Raw genomic sequence first — 22346 nt, 5'->3', positions numbered from 1 at the left:
CTCTGTTCCAGCCCTGGTTTCTCTCCAGCCATGGGCTCCAATCATAAATACTCTTTTCATCATCCTGGAGTGTCTCCTCCCCATCACCACATTTCCAAGAGTCTGGCCTGCTTACCTGTGTACAGACCGCACAAACAGAAAGGTCCATCTGGGCCCCACAGGTCTGGGCCCCACACCCATGAGACTGGTCCCAGCTCCATGCTGGGTGGGCCTACCCTCGCCCCTGGACTCTGACCCAAGCCCAAATTCCTGCCAGAAACAGAAATCACTTCAGGCCTCCAGGATCTTAAAAGGACACAGGAGGTAGACTATGGCACTTTTTAACATGCAGAAATGAAATCGCCACACCTTCCATAATTCCCTCTCTTCTCTCCACCCCACTAAAGAATAACCTAACTGTGCAAGCATGTGTGACATGGACGAGCTGCCCCAAAGAAGCCTGCTGTCCAAGCAAACTATGTAGCATTTTATTAAACGAAATGTTTTCCTGTTTTGTCATTTCCCAGCACCCAGCCCAGTGCCCAGCAAAAAATTCAATGAAAGTCAATAAGAGCTAATGCCAACTGGCTCTCCGGGCCCAGAAATGTTTGCATCAAGCAAACAACAAGGAAGAGTAAGCTAAAAGATATGGAGTCTAAACTGCTCAGCAACATGTTTATTTAAATTCTATTTCTACTTTGTTATACCATGCAACAAAATAATTGCATCTAAATGACAAACAGGTAATAAAAAATCTCCCTGTGGGGAAATCAATCTTCATTGAATACATTCAGAACAATTCATCATGCGGGGACATTGAGTTCAACTTTCCAAGGCAGCTACAAGAATCCGAGGCTTGCTTTGTTGTTGTTTAAAAATGAGCTATTAACCGAAGAGCATATGTTCACGTGAGTTTACAGCATGAATTCCGATAATGCTGCCATCCCTGGAAACCCTTAGGAGCTGTTCTTCTGAGTATGTCCTCAGATGCCATTGGCAAATGGGATGCCCATGTGGCTCTGAGAACAGCGAGGTGGGGTCTCAGAGGTGGCAAATATTTGGGGGCCAAGTTCTGTCAATAAAGTAAGTCAATGGCTGACAACTGCCTATTGCCATGAAGTCATGTTTTGAGTAGCAGCAGTGTGCCTGAAATAACAATATCTATTTATTGCATGTTTATCATGTGTCTGGTTTGGTTGCAACTGTTTTATCTGCATAAATGCATGTATTTTGCCCAAGAAACCTTTAAAGTACCTATTGTTATTGTCATTTTCACATTATAGATAAGGAAATTGAGGCACAGAGAGGCTAAGTTGCTCACCATATACCACACGGGCTGGTGTGGTACAGCCAGGATTTGAGTCCAGGAACATGTACATGTGTATAAACGCATCACTGTCCTCTCTCTTGGGAAAAATACGTAGAGCGACTTTTTTTTTTTTTAAGACAGGGTCTCACCCTGTCGCCTGGAGTGCGATGGTATGATCATAGCTCACTGCAGCCTCAAACTCCAGGGCTCAAGCATTCCTTGTGCCTCAGCCACCTGAGTAGCTGGGACTACAGGCACACACCACCACATGGTGGGATCTTGGTATGTTGCCCAGACTGGTCTAGAACTTCTGGGCTCAAGTGATCCGCCTACCTCGGCCACCCAAAATGCTGGGATTACAGGTGTGAGCCACTGCTCGCAGCCCCAAACATTGTTGCAAAGATGAAGAGCTGGGGTGGCTGCATTCACTGCATCTCTGCACACGAGTATACTCCATGAGAATGGATGCAATACTGAGAGTAATGCCCCATAGGGAAGGGAGTCCCAAGCAACAACAGATGGTTACTACACTGCCCCTGGGGAGGGTGGGCTGGTCAGTGGCAGGGCCTGGTTCTGCAGAGAGAGATCCCACGTCCAGGCTGGTGGTCAGAGGCTATGAGGACACCAGCACACTGCCTCTTCTCCCTGTGAACACCAAACCCACATCAACAGAGCATCATTCACTGCACATCAAGTTGTTAATGTGAAGGGCCACCTATCTCCTTCCAAACCTATCCTTAAGCCAAAACTGAGATCCTCATTACCCACCCACAGTCACTCCTACCTTCCCACCCATCCTTCTGCTCCCCTTCTTCCCATGAAGACCCACACTCAAATCTGAGCTCTTCTGATAAGGTCAATGGTATTAAGGCAATTTTATTTTTTTCAAAACTGTTTATGTTTATTGTGGTGAAATATACGTAACATAAAATGTCCCATTTTTCCAGTTTGCATGCTCACACTGCTATGCAATCATCACCAGCGTGACACCTTCCTGCTTTCACGCCTAAGCATTCCAAAAGCAGAATGACAAACACCAGTGAGGTTATCCAAGGTAGACATGTAAAAGTCTGTATTTTCTAACGTGGAACGCAGACAACACTATCAAATGCTTAGTAATTGCATTCGGTTTGGAGCGTCAGCCTCCTTCCTCTCTCCCTCAGTCCCCTCCTGCCCCAACTTGGTTCTGAAGGAAACGCCGGAGTGGGAGGATCTGAGACAACCCCACTTTCAACCCTGACACGGTGGCCCCCGCTGGTCAGTGCAGCCTCGAGGAGGGTCTCTTGCGCCTGTGCAGACCCTGAGCCACAAACTTGGATCACGCCCACACCTCCCAGGACTGTCTCAGGGAGCACACACGGCTGCATATGTGAAAGCACCTGCCATGGCAGACAATTAATCTTCACTCCTTATGTCAGCTCTGTGAGAGCGTGTGCTGAGATCAAGATAGCATCCTTCCAAAAGGGCAGGGAAAACACCCTGAATTTTCTGCAATTTTATCACAAAAGAAAAAAGTGAGTGTAGATGACAGACCAGCCTGGTTTCCTACCCAACTCTGGTACGAGGAGTGCCAGGACGTAGTAGCACCATGCTTTGTTGTCCTGGGGCAGGGCCTGATGGGTCCCATGGCTTTCCAGTGAGCACCCAGGATAGGGGTCCTGCTACTCTAGGGCCCTACAGACAAGATAACAAGAAATAGGTGGTAGGATTCAGAAGCACTGATCTCAGGATGACTTTCCTAAGAAGTCAGGCAAACCCAGCACGGCGCAGTGCCTGTAATCCCAGGCCAAGGCAGGAGAATCACTTGAGGCCAGGAATATAAGACTAGCCTGGAAAACACAGCAAGACCCCATCACTACGAAAGGTTATTAAAGTTTTTAAAAAATAAAAACAAAAGTCAGGCAAACCCAAACAGTAGCTATAGCTGGTCTCAGGGTAGCAGACCGGGCAAGCCTAAGACAGAACCCCCATGTGAAATGGGCACACTCCATCTCCTTAGGAAGTCTGGAAGCCCATTGTCTACTTGGCAACTGGAATATGGCTTCTTTAAAGGAATTCTTTAATATATAATATGGCACCCAGAAACACTAATTCACATATTTTCTTCTGTATAATTGCTACAGCTGTACCTTCAGCCCTCCGTATCCACAGGTTCTGCATTTGTGGATTCAACTAACTGCAGACTAAAAATATTCAGAAAAAATATGAATAACAATAAAACAATAAAAAATAGGCCAGGCATAGTGGCTTATACTTATAAGCCTAGCACTTTGGGAGGTCAAGATAGGAGGATCGCTTGAGCCCAGGAGTTTGAGACCAGCCTAGGCAACATAGCAAAACCCTGTCTCTACAAAAAAATAAACAATTTGCCAGGTGGGATGGCATGTGCCTGTAGTCCTAGCTACTCAAGAGGCTGAGGTGGGAGGATCACTTGAGCCCGGGAGGTTGAGACTGCCATGAGTTATGCTGGCACCACTGTACCCCCGCCTAGGTGACAGAGCAAGACCTTGTCTAAAAAATTTTTTTAAAATACAAATTTTAAAAATATAATGTAACAACTATTTACACAGCATTTACATTGTATGAGGTATCATAAGTAATCTAGAGGTGATGCAAAGTCTGTGGGTGGATGTTTGTGTGTTATAAGTATATGCCCCATCACTTTCTATGAGGGACTTGAGCATCCGCAAAGGACAGCGAGGCTGATGGTGCTAACAGAGCACGGAATTAGATGCCCAGCTAGGGTACCATGTTATTATTTGTATTCTTTTATTGTCCCCAGGAAATCTTGAACCAGGAGATGTCTTTCTCACACCAGCCTGGAGTATTCTACATTACTTGAGAGGAAATGCCAACATTACTTGAGAGGAAAAAGACTCCATACTCCCATATTGACTATTGTTGGTTGAAAAATTTTAATGGGACCATAAACCACCACCCAGATGTTAAATTTGTTTATTTTTATATCCCATTTCTGGGTTTCCCCATTTAAACATAGTGTCCTGAAATAAACACACAGACCTGTGACTTGACTTCCAGCCAAGTTTGATGACCCTTGACCTGTGATGACTGCATGAGATGCTGGAGGAGAGACCATTATCAGCCCAGCACAGGCAGATGGCAGGGTTCAAGTGCAGAGAGAAGCCATATCAGATGGTATATAAGGAACCAGAGGGGAAGCCATGTGCTGGAGATTCCCATGAGCAGAGGGCCCAGGGCTAAGCCAAAGTCCTCAACCTCCACAGCCCATGTTCCCACCCCAATGTCAGCTCCCACCCCCATGCCAGCTCCCACCCCACCAGTTCCCACCCCCATGCCAGCTCCCACCCCCACGCCAGCTCCCACCCCACCAGTTCCCACCCCCATGCCAGCTCCCACCCCCACTCAAGCTCCCACCCCAATGCCCCAACCCCACACCAGCCCCCACCACCATGCCACTCCTACCCCCACGCCAACTCCCAACCCCATGCCAGCTCCCACCCCCATGCCAGCTCCCACCTCCACACCTGCATGTGATGTCATCAGAGCTACGGCAGCTAACTGTGCAGATCATGATGACACTCAGGCTATACACTCCTGGGACACAAGCATGGCATGACAACTATTAAATATCTGCTAAATGACCCCTGATTTTTATGAGGGCTTTCTGCATAAGTCAACTTCAAGGAGACTATGAAAGAAGACGGGGAAGAACATTTATTGAGCACCACTATAAACCAGAGTCTGTGTTTTGGCACTTTACAAACGTTATTTTACTTAATCTTTATACAGAGCCTACTCACTAGCCATTATCTCTACCTCAGTGTTGTAAAGAGTGCGTCTCAGAGAGGTCAGCTGATTCATCAACGTCACAGAGCAGGAGCTGGGGGGTGACTGAGGCTGGCTGCTCCTGCTGGAAGGAATGCCTTCCCCAACAGAGAGTACAGGAGAATCCAGTATGAAGGACTCTAGAGACATCCATACACTAACGGAGGAAGAGGCTAGGACCCCAGAAAGTACAAGAGGCCACGTATGGAAGCAGTAACCTGCTTTCTGCACAGAGATAAGTGGCTCCATTTCATGGATAACCACAACATCCAAGTTTCAGATGTACAATGGATTTCAGCATTTTCCAAAGAACCTAATGAGATGTGTAGGTTGCTTTGATCCTGGATATTCAGCGGCAGGGAATTCATCTTAAACAATGCTCATACTTACTGACAGTAAAGCCAGCATTCAAACTGGTCTCAGTGGTGGTATATTTATTAACAGTTAAAATATCAAAAGAATTAAATATAATTAAATATAATTTCTTTTGATATTTTAACTATTAATAAATATATTAAATTATATTACGAAATATATTATAAAATATAATTATATTAAATATAATTTATTTTGCTATTTTAACTATTAATAGCTATGAAAATACGTTTATGACTATATGTCGTACAAACTCAAGTAACTTTAAAATACATATCGTTTCAGACAATACTGAAATTATTTCTCATCCTTATTTAAAATGGAAATGAGGCTACCACAATGCCTGTAAAAAAAGAAGATAATCACTTTTGATTATCTTGAAACAGTATAGAATGGTTTACAGGGAAGAAAATGGAGAAGAGTTTGGTGCTTACAAAAAAATATGTATAAATTATATGTTATTTACACACAGAAACACTATTAATTAAGGCTAGGTTTATAACTGAGGACCAGATGCGAGGCTAAACAGCAAGAAGGAAAAACCAAGTAGACACACCACAGTATGGAAAATGGCTCTCTCAGCAAACTTAACTTCCCTGGAGAAAAAGCATTTGAGATTTTTACAAAAAGCCATTATCAATCATTTCTACATCTACTAAATTGCAGGTAGGAAGACCGTCTAGGCTTCTCCTGTGCACATCACAAATGGTTACATGGACCTAAGACAGATCCTGAAGATGGTGAGGAAGGTGGTGGAAGGAGAGACTCTGCAGAAGACGAGAAGGCATTAGCAACAGCATCGACGTTAAAAACTGCACAAACAATTGAGGGCTGGGTTCATGGTCACTTTGTCCAGAACTTTGGTCACAGCAAGAGAATGAAGGAAGGCAACTCTGAGGGACCTCAAACTCCGGAATGAGGAGTCTGGACTCTTGTTATGAAGCAAGAAGCAGCCCTGGAAAGTCTGGGGTCATGGGAAAGTTATCAGTAAAGCCTCACTCTAAAGAACATCGACAGAACTAGAGAGAGGAGAGAACGAAGGCAGGGAGGCGGTCTCATGACACTGCTTCTCCGCAGCACTTGACATACACCTGGCAAGAGCTCCATCAATATTTGCTCAACAGAAGCAGCCCGCCAGGAACCACTGCACTGGCCCAGGTGGGACAGGCACACGGGAGCCGCAGATGGCAGGAGGCGATCCCCAAACATTCACAGCTTCTTCAGAGTGCACACTACGAGAAGCTGTCCCTGCCTGCTGTTCTTTCCAAAATGCCTTCCAGGTCTTGTTCATTTGGAAAACACTGCCCACTGCCTGCCTACCTAGGACCTTCATACTGCACAGACCTATATTAAAGACTGAAAAGTTCTATAGTAAAGAAACTGGCCTAAGTTTCTTCTTTCAAGCTTTGGTCATGAATTCACCCCTATTCCTTTTATGAAGGAATAGCTCTCAACATGTCCTAAAGCAGGCATTCTCCGGGCAGCTCTGGAAGGCAGGGGCTGAGGGCATCCGTGGGTCAGCCACAGTTGCAACCTTGCAGATGAGAGGGATGAGAAACAAGCAGAAGGTCTGTGGGGTGGGAAGTCACATCTGGAGCTGCTCCTCAATGCAGCAGCTAAATCACGCCCTCAGCAAGGACACATCCCTCACTCAGGGCCCACAGGGGAAGCAGCTCTAACTACTCCATCTAAGTGATTCTTCTTTTTCAGTCATTAGTGGCTAAGAAAACCTGGTCACAAACATGCACAAAACAGCACTTTCAGATGCTTGAAGACTGTTAACTTCCCTCCTCCTCCTTTATGAGTGAAATAACCTTAATTTGTTTAACAATTAGATCTGATTCTCCTTTCCCCATAAAAACTACCTATACATTCTATAGGAATTTGGTTCACTTACCTAGTCATTTGAGGTTAAATGATTTTTCTCTAACATTGAAATGATTTTAAAAGACTAAGAAAATTAATTGTGCAAAACCTTTGCAGTATCTAAGGGTGGTACCATGGGCAGGGAAGAGGCAGAATCTCAAGCCAGTAACATCTTTAGGATGTAGGTGGTGATACCCAGGCAGGATGCATTCCAAGTCAGTTGAAAGCACAAGAAAACTCAGGTGAACACTCCCCCACTATTAGGGCACCTGGGATGGAGGCTGGCAGACCCAGCCTAGAAGGGTCTCTGCTTCCCTCTGCTCAGAGGAACTGGGGGTTTGTTTTTAGGACAGACAGAGTCTTATCTTTCGGGAGCCCATCCACCTATATCATTGCTTCAGTGAATAACAGCCAGGCAGAACGATGGCCTGGAAGCACAAAAACAGAAAGTTGAGGACACCTGCATTTTTATGTGCTCAAGGGTAACATGAGCGTGCTCCACACAACACATGGCGCTAAGGGAGCCTTTAGAGCCGCATGCTGCAAAGAGCTTCACAAATGCCCTGTGAGGCAGGTGAAGGCCGCTCCATGCACAGCTGAACCACGGAGGACACACCCAATCTGAGCACAGTCACCGTGAACAGGCAACTGGCAACAGAAGGAAACCAGTTTCAGTGCACCCTCAAAAGTTAGGATAAACCAATCCCTTTGGAAATTCAATTACAAGCTTTAACAGAATTCACATCTTTGGACCCAATAATTCTGCCTTGGGGAGTTTATCAGAAGGAAATAATCAAAAATACAGAAGAGCTTTTATGCACAAAGGTGTTCATCAAAGCGTTATTCCTAAGGGTGAAAATTGTCAAAAACAGCACTATCCAACAATATGTACACAATTTTAAAATTCAAGTACATGTACATAAAAATATGCAGCAATTTAAAATCATATTTATAAGAAAAATGCTCATAATGTAATATAAAATGGGAATGATCAGGTTACAATATTGAATATACATTAGAACACAGTTCTGTAGGAAGAAATTCACTCAAGAAGACTGGAAGGATGTAAGCCAAAATGTTACCCGAAGAAACATTCACATGGCAAGGATGCATGTGGAAAATTATTTCTCTTCTTTTGACTCTTGTGCTTTCCAAGTTTGCTTATAATGAGCAGATGTTACTTGTAAAAGGAAAAAAATTTAATTTTTGATATAAAATAGTATCTAAATGACTAAAATCATTTCTAAATTGTATATGCTGAGAAACTTTAAAATAACATATCAGTTCTTCTATGCAAGGATTCACCTAAGATCATAATTAAGAAGTTAAATGTGCAATATGCATCTATGTGAGTATACCCACACTCACCCACAAGGCAAGAGGTCAGTTTGAACTCCACCACAGGCTTGTCGACGTGGCACAGGGGCAGGGGCCTCCCAAGCTCCCACCACCCTCATGGTACTTTCACATGCTCCAAACAAACACAGCTTCACGGCAGGTCTCCCAGCCCTCCTCCGCAGCCAGAGTGCCACCCCAAACCCTCTTAATGAGGAATTCTCAGCCTCCTCCCTCCAAGAGAATTGGAACATAAAGTGACAAATTTCTTTTAGTGGACACAGGGTGAACTGCACAGTGACGTTTGCCTGGCCCTAAAATAAGATTTAAAGCCTAGGGAAGATGCCTCAACGCCTTCACCATTTAGATTATCTAAGGCAAGCCTCCTTTCCATTAGCCCAGAGAATCAGCAAAATCCAAAATCGTAAGAACAGCAACCCAACTAAGGCCATGGGCTGGGCACCAGGCTCCTGTTCACCTCCTTCTAAAACTAAAGCTTCACCCAGCTGCCCGGGCAGGCAGGGTGTGTCAGCCCCTTCATCCTACATCACAGGGAATCTTGCAAACTATGTGGGCAGACAGATGGGAAGGGAGACCAAGAATAAAAATAATGAGCCTAGTCTACAGGGACTGAGCTCCAGAGAAGGCCAGGCACTCAGGTCTCCTTATTTCACTGCCAGTTACTTCCTAGAGAGAGATGGGGAAGCTAAAACTTTCACCATGCAGGTGCTTGCACACCCAACAGTGTAAACACTATTCAACATGTGACAGTCTCTTGAGAATGGGCAGACCATTATTGCGATCCCCCCGATGAAGGAACAGCACAAGTCAGTTGATTTTTTTTTTTGAGACGTGACCCCCTTGAGCACCCTGGCCCCTCTCTAAACCCTGCTCTGCTGAGTGCCGGCTCCCAGTGCTTCCCAGAATTTAACATGAGCTGAGCACCTGGGGTCTTGCGAGGATGAGGGTACTGATTTAGCAGGTCTAGGTGATGCCAATACCAACTAAAACTCAGTCTCTGAGGGTGGGACCAGGTGGCGGGGAAGCTCCCCAGGGAACCCCATGTGTGCTCCAGGCCACACTGCGAGACAACCTGAAGAGGCCACCGGCACCAGCCAGTTCCCGCCTGCACCAAGTGTCCCCTCAGGGAGCAAGGCCAGCGTGATGGCACTGGCCTCGGAGTTGCTGTGAGGACCAGAAGAGGACACACGGCAGGAGCACAGTGCCTGGCACACTGTGGCTCCAAAACGGTGGCCATGGCCATCACCCCACCACTGCCACCGGTTCAGCCAGGCTGGCACAGCGGGGAAGAGGCCAAAATAAGGAAACAGATTGTTGGGAAACTCATGTGAGCTGAAAGAGAGGAGCCAAAGTATTCTCAGCAAAAAGAAATGATAAAATGTGCAGTGATGACCAGAGCCGATTAGCCTGACTTGTTCACTCCACAACATATACATGTATCAAAACATCTCACTAGAACCTACTAATATATATAACTATTATTCATAAATTACAAATAAAACAAAAACGTGAGGTGGGGCAGAGCTACAAGTGGGTGGCTGTGACAAGTGGGGAGGAAGGTGGGGTGACACAGCCCTAGGGGTAACAGCTGCCATGTACCTTGGCTTAATAAGTGAGAGACACTGTCCTCCCTGCAAGAATCCTCCAGGCAGAACCACAGGATTCTGAGTATTCTAAACAGAGCCTCAGTTTGGCCTTTCCCTTTCCCTTGGGGCAGAGGAACCCCCAGCACCCCAGAGTGTGAGGAAAGCATGGCTACCTCAGTGGGAGCCATGTGAACCAGCATCAGGTGCAGCAGGTTGAGGAGATGGCCCCAGAACCCTGGCCTCTACGGGCCACACCTATGGCCTTCACCCTGCAGTCAGGTCCATGGACAGAAGAGCTGTCTAAGAGAGTGCGCCACTCTTCCTCGGGCTCTTTTTGTCCAATGCCATTTCCTTTTCTTTTTTTTGTTTCCTCTTCCTTCTAGAACTATTCTGAAGAGATTCTTTATGTCATATCCAGGTGCTGCTCCTCCCCAGCTGCCCCCTGGGGTGTGGGGAAGAGGGACAAGGAGGCTGAGCACACAACTGGCCACTTCTCAGTTGCTTCTGCTGCCCACCCCCTGCCTGGAGGGGAGGGGTATCCACGAGGGAGTTGCTCCTGAGATGGAAACAGCTGAAGCACACAGGGTAAGGGATGCAAAAGGGCAGGGTTTCCAGTCAGCTGGGCTGCAGGTATAAAAATGGTTCTAGAGAGCTTTGCTTTGCACGTGCTCCCCGACCCTGTCTACATAGCTGACAAGCTCATCCACAGGGGCCATGGCCCGCACCCCAGAACCTGGGAGCAAGGCTTCTACACAGCTGCAGAGCTCATCCACATGGACCATAGAGTAACCAGGCCCCCACAATCCAGAGGGAGGCATCTATACAGCTGCCAAGCTCACCAGCATGGGCCCTGACCCACCCTGCACGACTCGGGGAAGGCACCGTCACTGAGACCCCGTGTCATAGATATGGTACAAGCAGCCTCAGGAGGTTGGCTGCAGGTGCGCACAGAAGCAGTGGGGATGTGAAGAACTGTCCCCTCGTTCTTCCTTGGAGCAGCACCACAGTGGCGTGCAGTATCTCCCTTCACACCGGAGCCACAGGGAGTGCGGAGAAGTGCAAGGCTATCTCAGAGCTGACATCTAATCCAAGGAGAAGGCCCAGGCCAATGGAGCCTGAGTCCCTGCCCCTCTCTCTAGGTATCCAAACAGCCTGATCTGCTCCCTCCATAAAATCTGAAAAGGTGCAAACTTTTGGGACTCACGGAACCAGAGACTAGGGTCACTTCTCGTGACTATTTCTACCATCTTCCCTTTTAAATAAAAAGCAAACCCCTCAAAATCTCTTTTATGTAAACATGTGCTCTCTGAATTTCATAAGGTTCCTCAATGTCACAGAGCCCAGTCTGTCTACAAGGAGACAGAGGCCCAGAGGATTAAGTGGCTTCCTGGGATGTTATGTGAATCACAGAAAGAGCCAGGATCCAAATTCAAAAGCCCCTGTGTCTCGAGTGAGGGCTCTGGGCACCAGCCAGACTGTGCGGTTCCCTGAAAAATATGCAAACTGCCAGCCAGGCCCAAATCACCAGCACACTGGCATGTCCCACTCCTCCCCGCTCACGGCCCACCAGGGCCAAATCACCAGCACACTGGGATGTCCTGCTTCTCCCGGCTCACTGCAAGGTGAGTTCTGCCCAGTTGCCCCAAGTACACAAATAAATCTGACAAATTAAAGATGGGGAGAAATCAAGCACACATTGGCAATTAATCTTTTCCCTGGGAGAATCTTCCCAGCTCTATAAAGAAAAAAACCATACTTCCCCTGCCCTAGCTCAGCAAGTGACATATTTCCTTAGAGAACAGAGACTTGGAAGACGCTGTGAATACTGCAGGATATTATGTGTATCCTATCATTCAACAAAAACAGAAGCAAAAAGTGTCAAACACTTTTCCAAACTGTTATTGGGAGAGAAGGAAAACACATTATTATTTTGTCAAAATCAGTCACCACAGCAGTCTGAGCCCTTGACTGCACTGACCTTCAGTTCCTGACTGCAAAGGTAAGTTCACCGCGTGCAGTGGTTTGGGAGTTTATTGCCTGCCAGGAGTGGAGATGAAGAAGCCTCTGATTACCTGGGGTATGCTCACCTGTGAAAGCATTTGTGGCCTGAAAACCAGCTTCCGGCATACTGCTCCCCAGACAAGCCCGTGCTGCGACTCTTGCGCTGTCCCGTCGAGGAAGCTGCCGGGCGAGGCTCAGGTCACTTCCATCTTAGCCTGTCCGAGTCCATCGCGCGGCTGGGCCGGCCTCTGGGAGCATCTGCGGCCCACCAGCCCGGCTCCGGCGCGGGCGGCGGTACCTGGGTGTGGCACCTGGGCAGCGGTCCCCGCTCCCGTCAGCCGTCCAGCCAGGGCGCAGAGGCCATGGTGCGGGTGGAGGGGCTGGCCCTCAGGCCCTCAGAGAATAGGCGCCCCAGGCCAAGCCACTGCCAGCATCCTGCAGGGTCGCACCTGCACACGGGAGCTCGTGGTCCCAGCTGCGGCTCTCTGTGCTCCGCCTCTGAAATTGAAAAGCAAGAGGTCACTTTCCTGATGACTGGCAGAAGCATTGCAATTAACAGGCTTATAGAGGCCAGAAAGGAAACGTCACCAGAGCTGCCTCTACAACCCCACTGTGGGCATCGGGGCGCCTGCAGGCGCTGTGAGGGTGGGAGGAGCTCCATCTGCGCCCCCCTCCCCAAGGCCACAGCTGTGCTGGACCCAAGGTTCAAATGTCCTTCCTGGGCCATTCTGCCCTCACAGACACCCTGGGAAAAAACCCATTTCTCAAGCTGGGTTCCCAAAGCCTTAGACTGAGGTCTGTGGTAGATGGCCATTGTGGTCAGCACTCCAGGAAGAAAATTCAGGACTTGCATGAATCAGTTTTTAAAAGTTATTCTCTTTATTATTTTATTTATTTATTTTGAGACAGGGTCTCACTAAGCTGCCAGGCTGGCCTCAAACTCCTGGCCTCATGTAACCCTCCCAAAGTGCTCAGCCTCCCTAAGTGATAGGATTATAGGCATAAGCCAAATTGCCTAGTCTAAAAATTGATTCTTAAGGAGGAAAACAAATGCCTACATTAACTTTTTAAAGACAATGGGAAGGAAAAGCAAATTTAATCTATAAACTGCTCCATATGTTACATAATAATAAAAGCGTTTAACAAAATGTTTTTCAGATTTTTAATGTTTGTTCGATTAAACAGAAAGCAATACTAACAAGAAGAATGTCAGAAGCCCAAAGAATCAGACTTTTAAAACTGACTATCAATCTCCAATATTTGGGAGAATCCTGAATATCAATCTCCAATATTTAGGAGAAGAGAATCTTTTCTATTATCACTTCATCCTAATCAATTTATAACCAATTTTTAGAAATTGCTTATTCTTTTCATCATTGAACTGAAGAAAAAGAACTTAAGAGAACAGACCACATAACGGAAAGGAGCCCTCTGTTAACTGCATGGTGCTGTAAATATAAACAGAAGGTAGTGAAGTAATACATTGCTAATAAATACTAATTATTAGGAGTTCCTTATAAATTAATGAAGTACTTTAATGATACAAAGACATTCAATTCTATTACCTTCATGTATCTATAGTAACGTTCACAGTTAATAAGGTATAGCCCAGTAGGAGTCCTCAAGTTTAAAGAATAGGTAAAATTTTAATTAAAAAATAAATTATTTGTGTAAATGGTGGCTTTGAAGTGTGTGAAAATGTGAGAAAACATTTTTTCTCTGAATTCTAATATTCCACCTAAAAATGGCCAGCATGTAGGTCGTACAGGAACTTCTGAAGAAAACTAGTTGCACTAGCATCATGAACTTTGGGAAATGGAATTTCCTCTGCCAGATGAAAACAAAAGTCCACCTGCCCTAAGACTTTGAGTTTTCTCTGCCCTTTTCTGCAATACTTGGTGTGCAAATATGCTAGACTTTATTTGTTCTCATTCTCTAAACTCAGAAAGAAAACTGAACTGTGGAGAGGTTTTTGCTGTTGTTTTATTATGGGATTTTTGTCTATTTGTTTCACTGTAGAAGTTATACTACCTCACTTTTTAAAAAATCATTGTTATCATAAGGAAACTATCAACAGAATGAAGAGACAACTGACGGATTGGAAGAAAGTATTTGCAAACCATACATCTGATAAGGGCCTAATATCCAAAATATATAAGTAACTCAAACAACTCAGTAGCAAGAAAACAACCCAATTTTTAAAATGGGCAATGACCCGAAAAGACATTTCTCAAAAGAAGATATACAAATGGCTGACCGATATATTAAAAAATGCTCAACATCTCTAAGCATTAGGGAAATGCAAATTAAAGCCACAATGAGATAACATCTCACACCCATTAAATGGCCATTATCAAAGACAAAACATGAGAAGTATTGGCAAGGACCCAGAGAAAAGGGAACCCGTGTAGCTGTTGGTGGGAATGGAGATTGGTACAGCCACTTTGGAAAACAGTATGGAGGTTCCTCAAACACTAAAAATAGAACCACCATATGCTCCAACAATCCCACTGGGAAGGGAAGGTATTTTGACATACCTATTTCAATTCCCTATAGCCAAGGAAATTGAAATAGGTATGTCAAAAATATATTTATACTCCCATGTTCATTTCAGCACTATTCACAGTAACCAAGTTATGGAAGTACCCTAAGTGTCCTTCAGTGTATGAACACATAAAGAAAATGTGGTATACATATACAATGGAGTACTATACAACCTTTAAAAAGAAGGAAACTATGTCATTTGCAACAACATGGATGACACGGGAGGACATTATGCCAAATGAAATAAGCCTGGAACTGAAAGACAAATACTACATGATCTCACTTTTATGTGGAATCTGAAACAGTCAATCTCACAGAAGGAGGGCAGAAAGGAGATTACCAGAGGCAGGCGGAAGGGGGATGGGGAAAAGGAAAATGTTGATCAAAGGTACCAAAGTTTCTGTTGGATTGAAGTAATAAGTTTTAGTGATGTTCTGCATTGCATGGTGACCACAGTTAATAAAAATGTATCACATACTTCCAAATTGCTAAAATAATAGATTTTTAACATTGTTACCACAAAAAATGATGGTGGGGAGGTGATGAATATATTAATTTATTTGAATTGAATCTTTCTACTATGCATACATATACCAAAACATTACATGGTACCCCACATTTATGCAATTATTATTTGTCAAAAAGAGTAATTAGAAAAAAATAAAGTTATCATACATCCCACATGTCAAATGGCTGTGAGAAAGACTGAGGCCAATGTGGATCAAAATAGAGGAAACAACCAACTTCTCCCCCACCAATCCTTAACCTTACGACTCCTAAAAGAGAGGCTGGGAACAGGTGTGTAATAGCTCCCGTGAGGTCTAAGCATTAACATGGCCAGGATTTTTAGGACAATGATGTGTGTGGTTCCCAACAAAAGCAGGACAGACACAGTTGTGTTACCTCATCAATGAATACGCGTGCCTATTCCTAAATACACTCTGAGTCTCCCCCAACGCAATTTCAAGGTAAAATACAATTATAAATGCTGTAAAAAGTCTTATTACTCACTGCTAGCAATACAGATTAGCTACCTTTTCTGGGAATACGTAGCAGAGGTGCAGGCTTCGTTCTGCTCAGTGAAAGACTGTGACCATCCCAAAGGGGCCACAACCCAACAGCACTCGATAAGTGCCTGACAGGTGACCAACAGGCAGGGCAGGGCGGGTAATCAGGACAGAGAAAACTCCGAGGGCCACCGTGGTCAGCAGAAGCCTGCAGGCCCTGTTTTGCACCAGACATGTGCTTTTAGTTTTGAAATCAACCAGCAATCAGCACAGCCACGCTGGGCATCTGTGTAACAAACACACCGAAGTGTGAAAGTTGGAGAAGCTGAACAAACACTGCCTGTGGGCCGTTCCTCCAATCTTCTGCTCTCATGGGCCTCCTGCTCATGAGTTGCCACTCAGCCTTACAGTCTCGGCCCAAACAACCCTCCTTGGAGATGCTTCGTTGATAGCCCCCAGCCTAAGTCCAGACCCTGCTACACAACCCACAGCACCTGGTCGGTTTCCCAACACATTTGCAGTTGCAACTCCACGCCAGTGTCCTGACTGTGTCACACCTGCCCGTCTCTCCCACAAGTGCCATGAGGGCAAAGGCAGCGGCCAGCGGACCGTCCAGGTCCCGTTGGCACCCAGCAGGTGCCCAGTAAATATGTTTCCTGAGCGAACACATGAGTGAAGGAAGGTACTTGTGTGAAGCTTCCCTGAGTAATATACCCAGCACAGAAAAAGCTCAGCAAACACCTACACAACCCCAGCTCCAGCTGTGCCTGGCAAGGGGCATTTCCCAGGTGAAGGTGCTACTCCTCAGCCTGCTTGGCTGGGACCCTCTGGTCTGGTTTTCCCACCAGCCCACTAGAAGAGTCGAGATGGTGATTACAATAATGATCCCGCTGTACTCACACTTCCCAGAAAACCCTATCTAGCAAAGGCCTTTAGAGGTCATTGACTTAAATGCCCTCAGGCTAGAGAGAGAGAGCAAGCACTGGCCCACAAAGGCTCAAGAACTGTGCCCAACACTGGCAGCAGGAGAGCAGGGCTGACTCTGGGCCTCTCGCCCTGAAGGCACTGCTTCCCATGCTACTTCTGAGGCCGAGGAAGCTCCCTAAACCCAAGTGCCCTCTATCAAGAGAGAAAGAGAGCGGGAATACAGGAAAAGGCAGCTTACCCAGACTTAAGGTCACAGTCGAGAGCCCCCCCAAAGCAGCAAGCACATGGTCATCATTCTATACACACACACACACACACACACACACACACACGGAGGTTCTATTTATACTGGGAAGATGGGCAGGACTAACCAGGAAATAAATTAATTCAATATTGCACTTGAAAAAATGTCATTAAGTCCCTCCCAGAACAAAGCAACAGTTACTAAGGAAATAGAGTACATCAAATGGAAAAACCCCCACGGGAAGGGACATTTTAAAAACATGAACATTCACAAGCCTAACCAAGTAAGTTGCAGCATCTGTCTGCCTTACCAGTTATTCACAAGGACTTATACAAAAGGCAATCCTCCTCAGAGTCGTTCAGGAATAAAAAGTGAATGTGTCCGTATTACAGCTTTCATTAAAAGACACTGTAAAAACAGACACATGGGGTTCAGGAAACATGAGGGTCACACTTGGGCACAGAGGCCAAACTCTAATGGAGAAGTGAAACAGTCTTTTTTCCAAAATCAAGTAACATTCAAAAAACTGTAGTGCATAAAGAATTGACGCTGCAGTTTCATTTTTTATTTCCTCCTGCTGTGGACAGACTGTTTCGCTGGCGGAATGTCGGTTACCTAGGTGACAGCTCCACAGCCACAGCTACCGCCGCTCTCCAGGACCCACAGACACTGAGGGCTGAGCCCCGGCCTGTGGACGCCAATCCCTGGCCACTCCCCACCACAGACGTTCCAGGAAGAAAGGAACACTGCAAAATAAAGAGGTCATTCTAAACCTTGGCAAACTGGGCCTCTGTTGCAAAATTTAAAAAAAATTAAAATGAACATGTTGGAGGGCTGTACTGCACAGCTCACCTATGTACCATCTCAGCCTACGGTTCATGTAGGATCAAGGTAGCAAAGGGCTTGTCATGAGAAGATGTGAGAAAAAGTGGGAAAAAGGCACCTGAGAAGCTGTTTCCGACATGAGCTGGCACCAGGTGTCCCTCCAAGGGAGATGCCACATGTCTCCATGTGAGTGCTCTCATAGATAGTGCAGAACTTGGCAACAGCCAGTCAGTCTCAAGATCTCCTAACAGTAAAGAAAAGGAGGTGCTACAAATGAAACACCCTCTGCCACCAGGCAGCCAGAGGCAGAGAGCCCCAGGTGGGGACCCACCTCACTTGTGGTTCCCTTGGTGACTCCCCAGCCCCAGCTCCCATCTTTATAAAATGAGGAGGTGAAATTGGAGGTCTCTGCCGTTCCAAATAAGTCCCCTGTGGCCATGTCTCTGACCAAGGGAGAGAGGGCAAATGGGCATAGAAAGGACAAAGAGGGCGGGCACAGTGCCTCACACCTGTATCCCCAGCACTCTGGAAGGCTGTGGCAGAAGGATCGCTTGAGCCCAAGTGTTTGCGACCCACCTAGCCAACATAGCAAGTCCCCATCTCTGCTAAAAATATAAAAATTAGCTGGGCATGGCACTGCACACTTATACTGGGGAGGCTGAGGCAGGAGAAATGCTTGAGCCCAGAAGTTCACAGCTGCAGTGAGCTATGATTGCACCACTGCACTCCAACCTGGGCAACATAGTAAGACCCTGTCTCTTAAAAAAAAAAAAAAAAAAACTAAAAAGAAACAAAAGAAAGGGACATAGTGCACAAGCACAGAAGATCCACACAGAAATGCGAGTCTGAGAACAGGTCAGAGAAATGGCCTGCCTATAGTCAGGGAAGACTGAGTTGGAGTGTTATGAATTTTCCATGCTACTTTTCATCTCTGTGATGTGGGGGTGCAAAATAACGCGTAGCTTTTATAATACAACCTCCAAGCCATCCTCATCCTGGGTAGCTCAGTGGGCTCTGACTACTTGTTCAGGGTAATGTAGTTCAGGGTACCGTAGCGCCTCGCTGTAGATCACCAATTCAGGAAGCAAGTACAAAATCCAAAACATCTGATTCAAAGACACACACAGGCTACAAACAGGAAAAGCAGTAATTATTAGAACACTCTTTAAAATGTCACCTTGACAAATCCGACACTTGATAAATCCTGAGGCTCTACTCAAACCAAGTTGGAAAGAGTTCCCCTCAAAATAAACAAACAGAATAACTGTCCTTAATGCATTAGTAAGTCTATAATTATCAACTCATATGATCTAGCAGCAGAGGAAGCCACAAGGAGTCATATATCCAACCCCCGTGCTGTGTGGAGGAGGCGATCCAGAGGCTCGGGGAGAGGGAGCAGGTTGAAGGTGAGTGTGGGAGGAATGCAGGTCCGGGCTGGAACCAGGTGTCGGGATCCTGGCCCAAGCTTCCAGTTCCACTGTCCACGCACAGAAACCACAGGAGACACTGGCTCAAGAGGGAGAGCCTGCGACCCTAGGAAGACAGCCATGCACATGTGCACCAGCCACTTGCTGGAATCAGGGAATACTGGGAGGATCTCCACTTTCCAAGGCCCAAACCAGACCATGCCTGCAGCACCCACATGCACAGGGGAATGAGAAAGGCTCAGGGCTTGGCCCAGGGACAGATGATCCCTGGGCAGACATGCATTCAGAGGGCACCTGGTCTGAGCACATCATGGATACCTCCACTGTGGCCACCAGCCAAGCAGAAGAAATACCCCCTACCCAACCCTGCCCCTCTAGAGGTTCTGCTCCCACTGCAACCTGGCATGAGGGCTCTGGCTGGCTGGCAGCAGGCTGGCAGGCGGGAGCTAGGTTCTGCGATGCTCCACACCCAGGGATCTTTCCCACCCCAGCTTTCTTCAGATAAAATCAGCTTAAAATGGGCATGACAGGCGAACAAGAAGGGGGTCAGGCCGTAGGCTAACAAGTGTGGGCAGGAAGGGAGGGGGAGCTGTCTCATTCTTTGGTGGGAGCAGAAAAGAATATGAACCGACAAGCTGTTTGTACGAAACAATTTTCATCCCCTTGCCAAGCCACTCCTTGCTGTCAGCTCACAGCAGGCTTCCCTGGGACACCTGTGCCAGCCCACGGTCTTTCCTGATCTCTGGCCTGCAGGATGCCACTAAAGCTACATCTCTTCATTCAGTATTTCAACAGCTATTTGTGGGGTCATTACTCTGGCAGGCACTATTTTAGGAGCTGAGGAGACAGCAGTGAGCAAAACAAACCAAGCTCCTGTGGCTATGGGGCCCAGATCCTCGTGTCTCGTCTGCCTCTGCAGGTGTTTATAGACAGCGCTTCCTGATCGTCCTTGGCACTGACCATGGGGACTAGAATACAGCAGGTGCCCAATAAATGCTAGTTGTAATGCACAGAATTCTAGCTGAGCCTCAGCTGGGTCACCTCCTTTCAATCCATGGCCTCTGTCCTGCATCCAGGTGCCACACACAAGTGGCTGCTGGCCTGGGGGTGCCCCATGGGGGACATCGTGGCTGGGAGTTTGCTGCACAGGAAGTACCCAGCCCCACGCTGTTTCAAAAATGCTCAAACAAGAGCCTTATACAAAGGGGCCAGAGAACAAAAGTCCAGGCTCTGGCCACCTTGGGTTCACCTCATTCTAGGCTATGTGTGACTTGGGCAATTTCTTAAGCCCCTGAGCCTCAGTTTCCTCAGCTGCAAAATGGAAGAAATGATGGCACTGGCCTCATAGAGCCATCTAGCACGTAATGAGAAAACACAAACAAAACACTAGATCTAATGAGGGCTGGAGGAATTACCACCACTCTTAAATTACTTCAACCTGCCTCAGCAGCCAGCCGATGAAATCATGTATCTTTAATACGCCTTAGCCCACCCTCTTCCAGTTCTTATCTGACCCAACTGGTTACAAACGTTGGATTTATCTCCTAGTTCCTCTGCTGATTTGTCTTGATTTTTTTTAAAAAGTTCCCAACAGATAAAAATCAAAGCTCAAATCATTCCATGCCAGCTAAAATTAACAACAGAGAGAAACAGGAGAAAGGATACAAAATTAGAGAAAGTGTGTGGGTGAGGTTTTTGGTATGAAATGTGGTAGAATAGTAGAAGAGGGAAAAAAATGTCAAGAAAGAAACTTGCCTTTAAAAGGAAAAAGAGGCTCTTGATATTTTATTGTTTTTTTTTCATGTTTTCATATTGAAATATCACATTTAAAAAGCAGCAATAGAAAGAAAAATAATAAATTTGACTAAGTTTTTACATCTCCTTCTCAGAAAATAATCATGTAGGGTCCCGTCTGTGGTTCTTCCATCCCCCTCCCTGTCTGGTTTGTTTCCTTGTTAAAGTGCTGACTTTTAGTCCTTTACATGCACTTCTCAAGCTTCCACACAGCCCCAAGAATGAAACTTGGCACAGAGAGGACAGCCAACCACCCTTCTGACAAGCGTGGCACTCTCATGCCCCTCTGCCAGGCAAGGCAGGCTGTGAACATGCATCTGTCCCCAGGAGCAGCTGTCACAGAGTGCAGAAAACCCAGAGGAAGGCTGCCTGGTCTCTAACTAATGGGGCCACACCAGGACGCGCAGCAGAACAGACCACACCTTAAAGCTCAGACAAACTGATGAGCGATAAAACAGCCAATGTTCCCTACAGAAATCCACTATCTGTGCCATGTTAGTCGCCTGAATTCACAAAGCCTCCTAAGCATTCCTTGTTCACCAAGCTCCAGACCAGCTCCACAAGTGCCTCTTAAATCAAACACACAGGGAACAGCTGAGCTTTCATGAAGCACTTCTGTCTCATTTACTCACATTCATTATCTGAGGAATATATATTCCTTTAGGACAAAGAAAAACTGTCCACTTTATATAATTTTTCACAGCTCAGTATCCAGTTCAAGGTGCATGCTGATGGACAGAAATGCCCCAGTAAGACTTTTTCTTAGATATTTCCAGGAGAAAGTCTACGTTGTTTGGAGTGGGCCTGCGAGGCTCTGCTTATTGTTCCATCCAACTTAATGTGGGCTCAATGGCAGGTCACGCCCACACAGCTCTCGGGTCTGGCTAGCAGTTTGCACTCTGGCAGAATGAGGACTCCCTACTGCCTAAGTATGTCCATTATGACAAAATGCAGGGAAAGTCCCACTTTCCTCAGAAGGGAGGAAGAGGTTTCTATTACTGACAGAGAAGAAACAGATACAGGCCCATCTGATATCCTCTTAGAGATTAAACTTCCGTCCAACCACTCTGCTATTTCTCCCATTTAAGGGAACCAGAAGAAGAAATACTTTGCAATCAATCGTGTGCCACCCTAGGAAAGTCATGGGTTGTACAAGCACCTGGAAGAAGCCACAGGCACTCATCTAAGAGCTAAAAGATAACCTCTAGACCAGCCTTTCCAAGAATGACTTGCAATGCAAGCAGCAAAGCCATCACTGGGGCAGACCAAGTCATGGCAACAGAAGTGGCGTAGCGCAGT

At 46.3% G+C, this 22346-nt stretch overlaps 1 protein-coding gene across 10 annotated transcripts in view; it reads right to left on the bottom strand.

Moving 5' to 3' along the window:
• LDLRAD4 (low density lipoprotein receptor class A domain containing 4) overlaps window positions 1–22346 on the bottom strand; it is a 413526-nt gene that overhangs the window by 245356 nt on the left and 145824 nt on the right. For 9 of the 10 annotated variants that reach the window (XM_032293506.1, XM_032293508.1, XM_032293513.1 and 6 more), the window contains one exon: window positions 12366–12777. In XM_032293506.1, the coding sequence (XP_032149397.1) occupies window positions 12366–12405 (40 nt within the window). In that variant the 5' untranslated portion in view covers window positions 12406–12777. Of the gene's footprint in view, window positions 1–12365; window positions 12778–16995; window positions 18193–22346 lie in introns of those variants that run through there. The other variant, XM_032293512.1, reaches the window with a different exon arrangement.

The sequence above is a fragment of the Sapajus apella genome, unplaced genomic scaffold (genome assembly GCF_009761245.1).
Source record: "Sapajus apella isolate SASKATOON/1434 unplaced genomic scaffold, GSC_monkey_1.0 scaffold29, whole genome shotgun sequence".
NCBI lineage: Eukaryota > Metazoa > Chordata > Mammalia > Primates > Cebidae > Sapajus > Sapajus apella.
The sequence above is the reverse complement of the archived record's forward strand: the minus strand, read 5'-3'. Positions and strand labels throughout refer to the sequence as shown.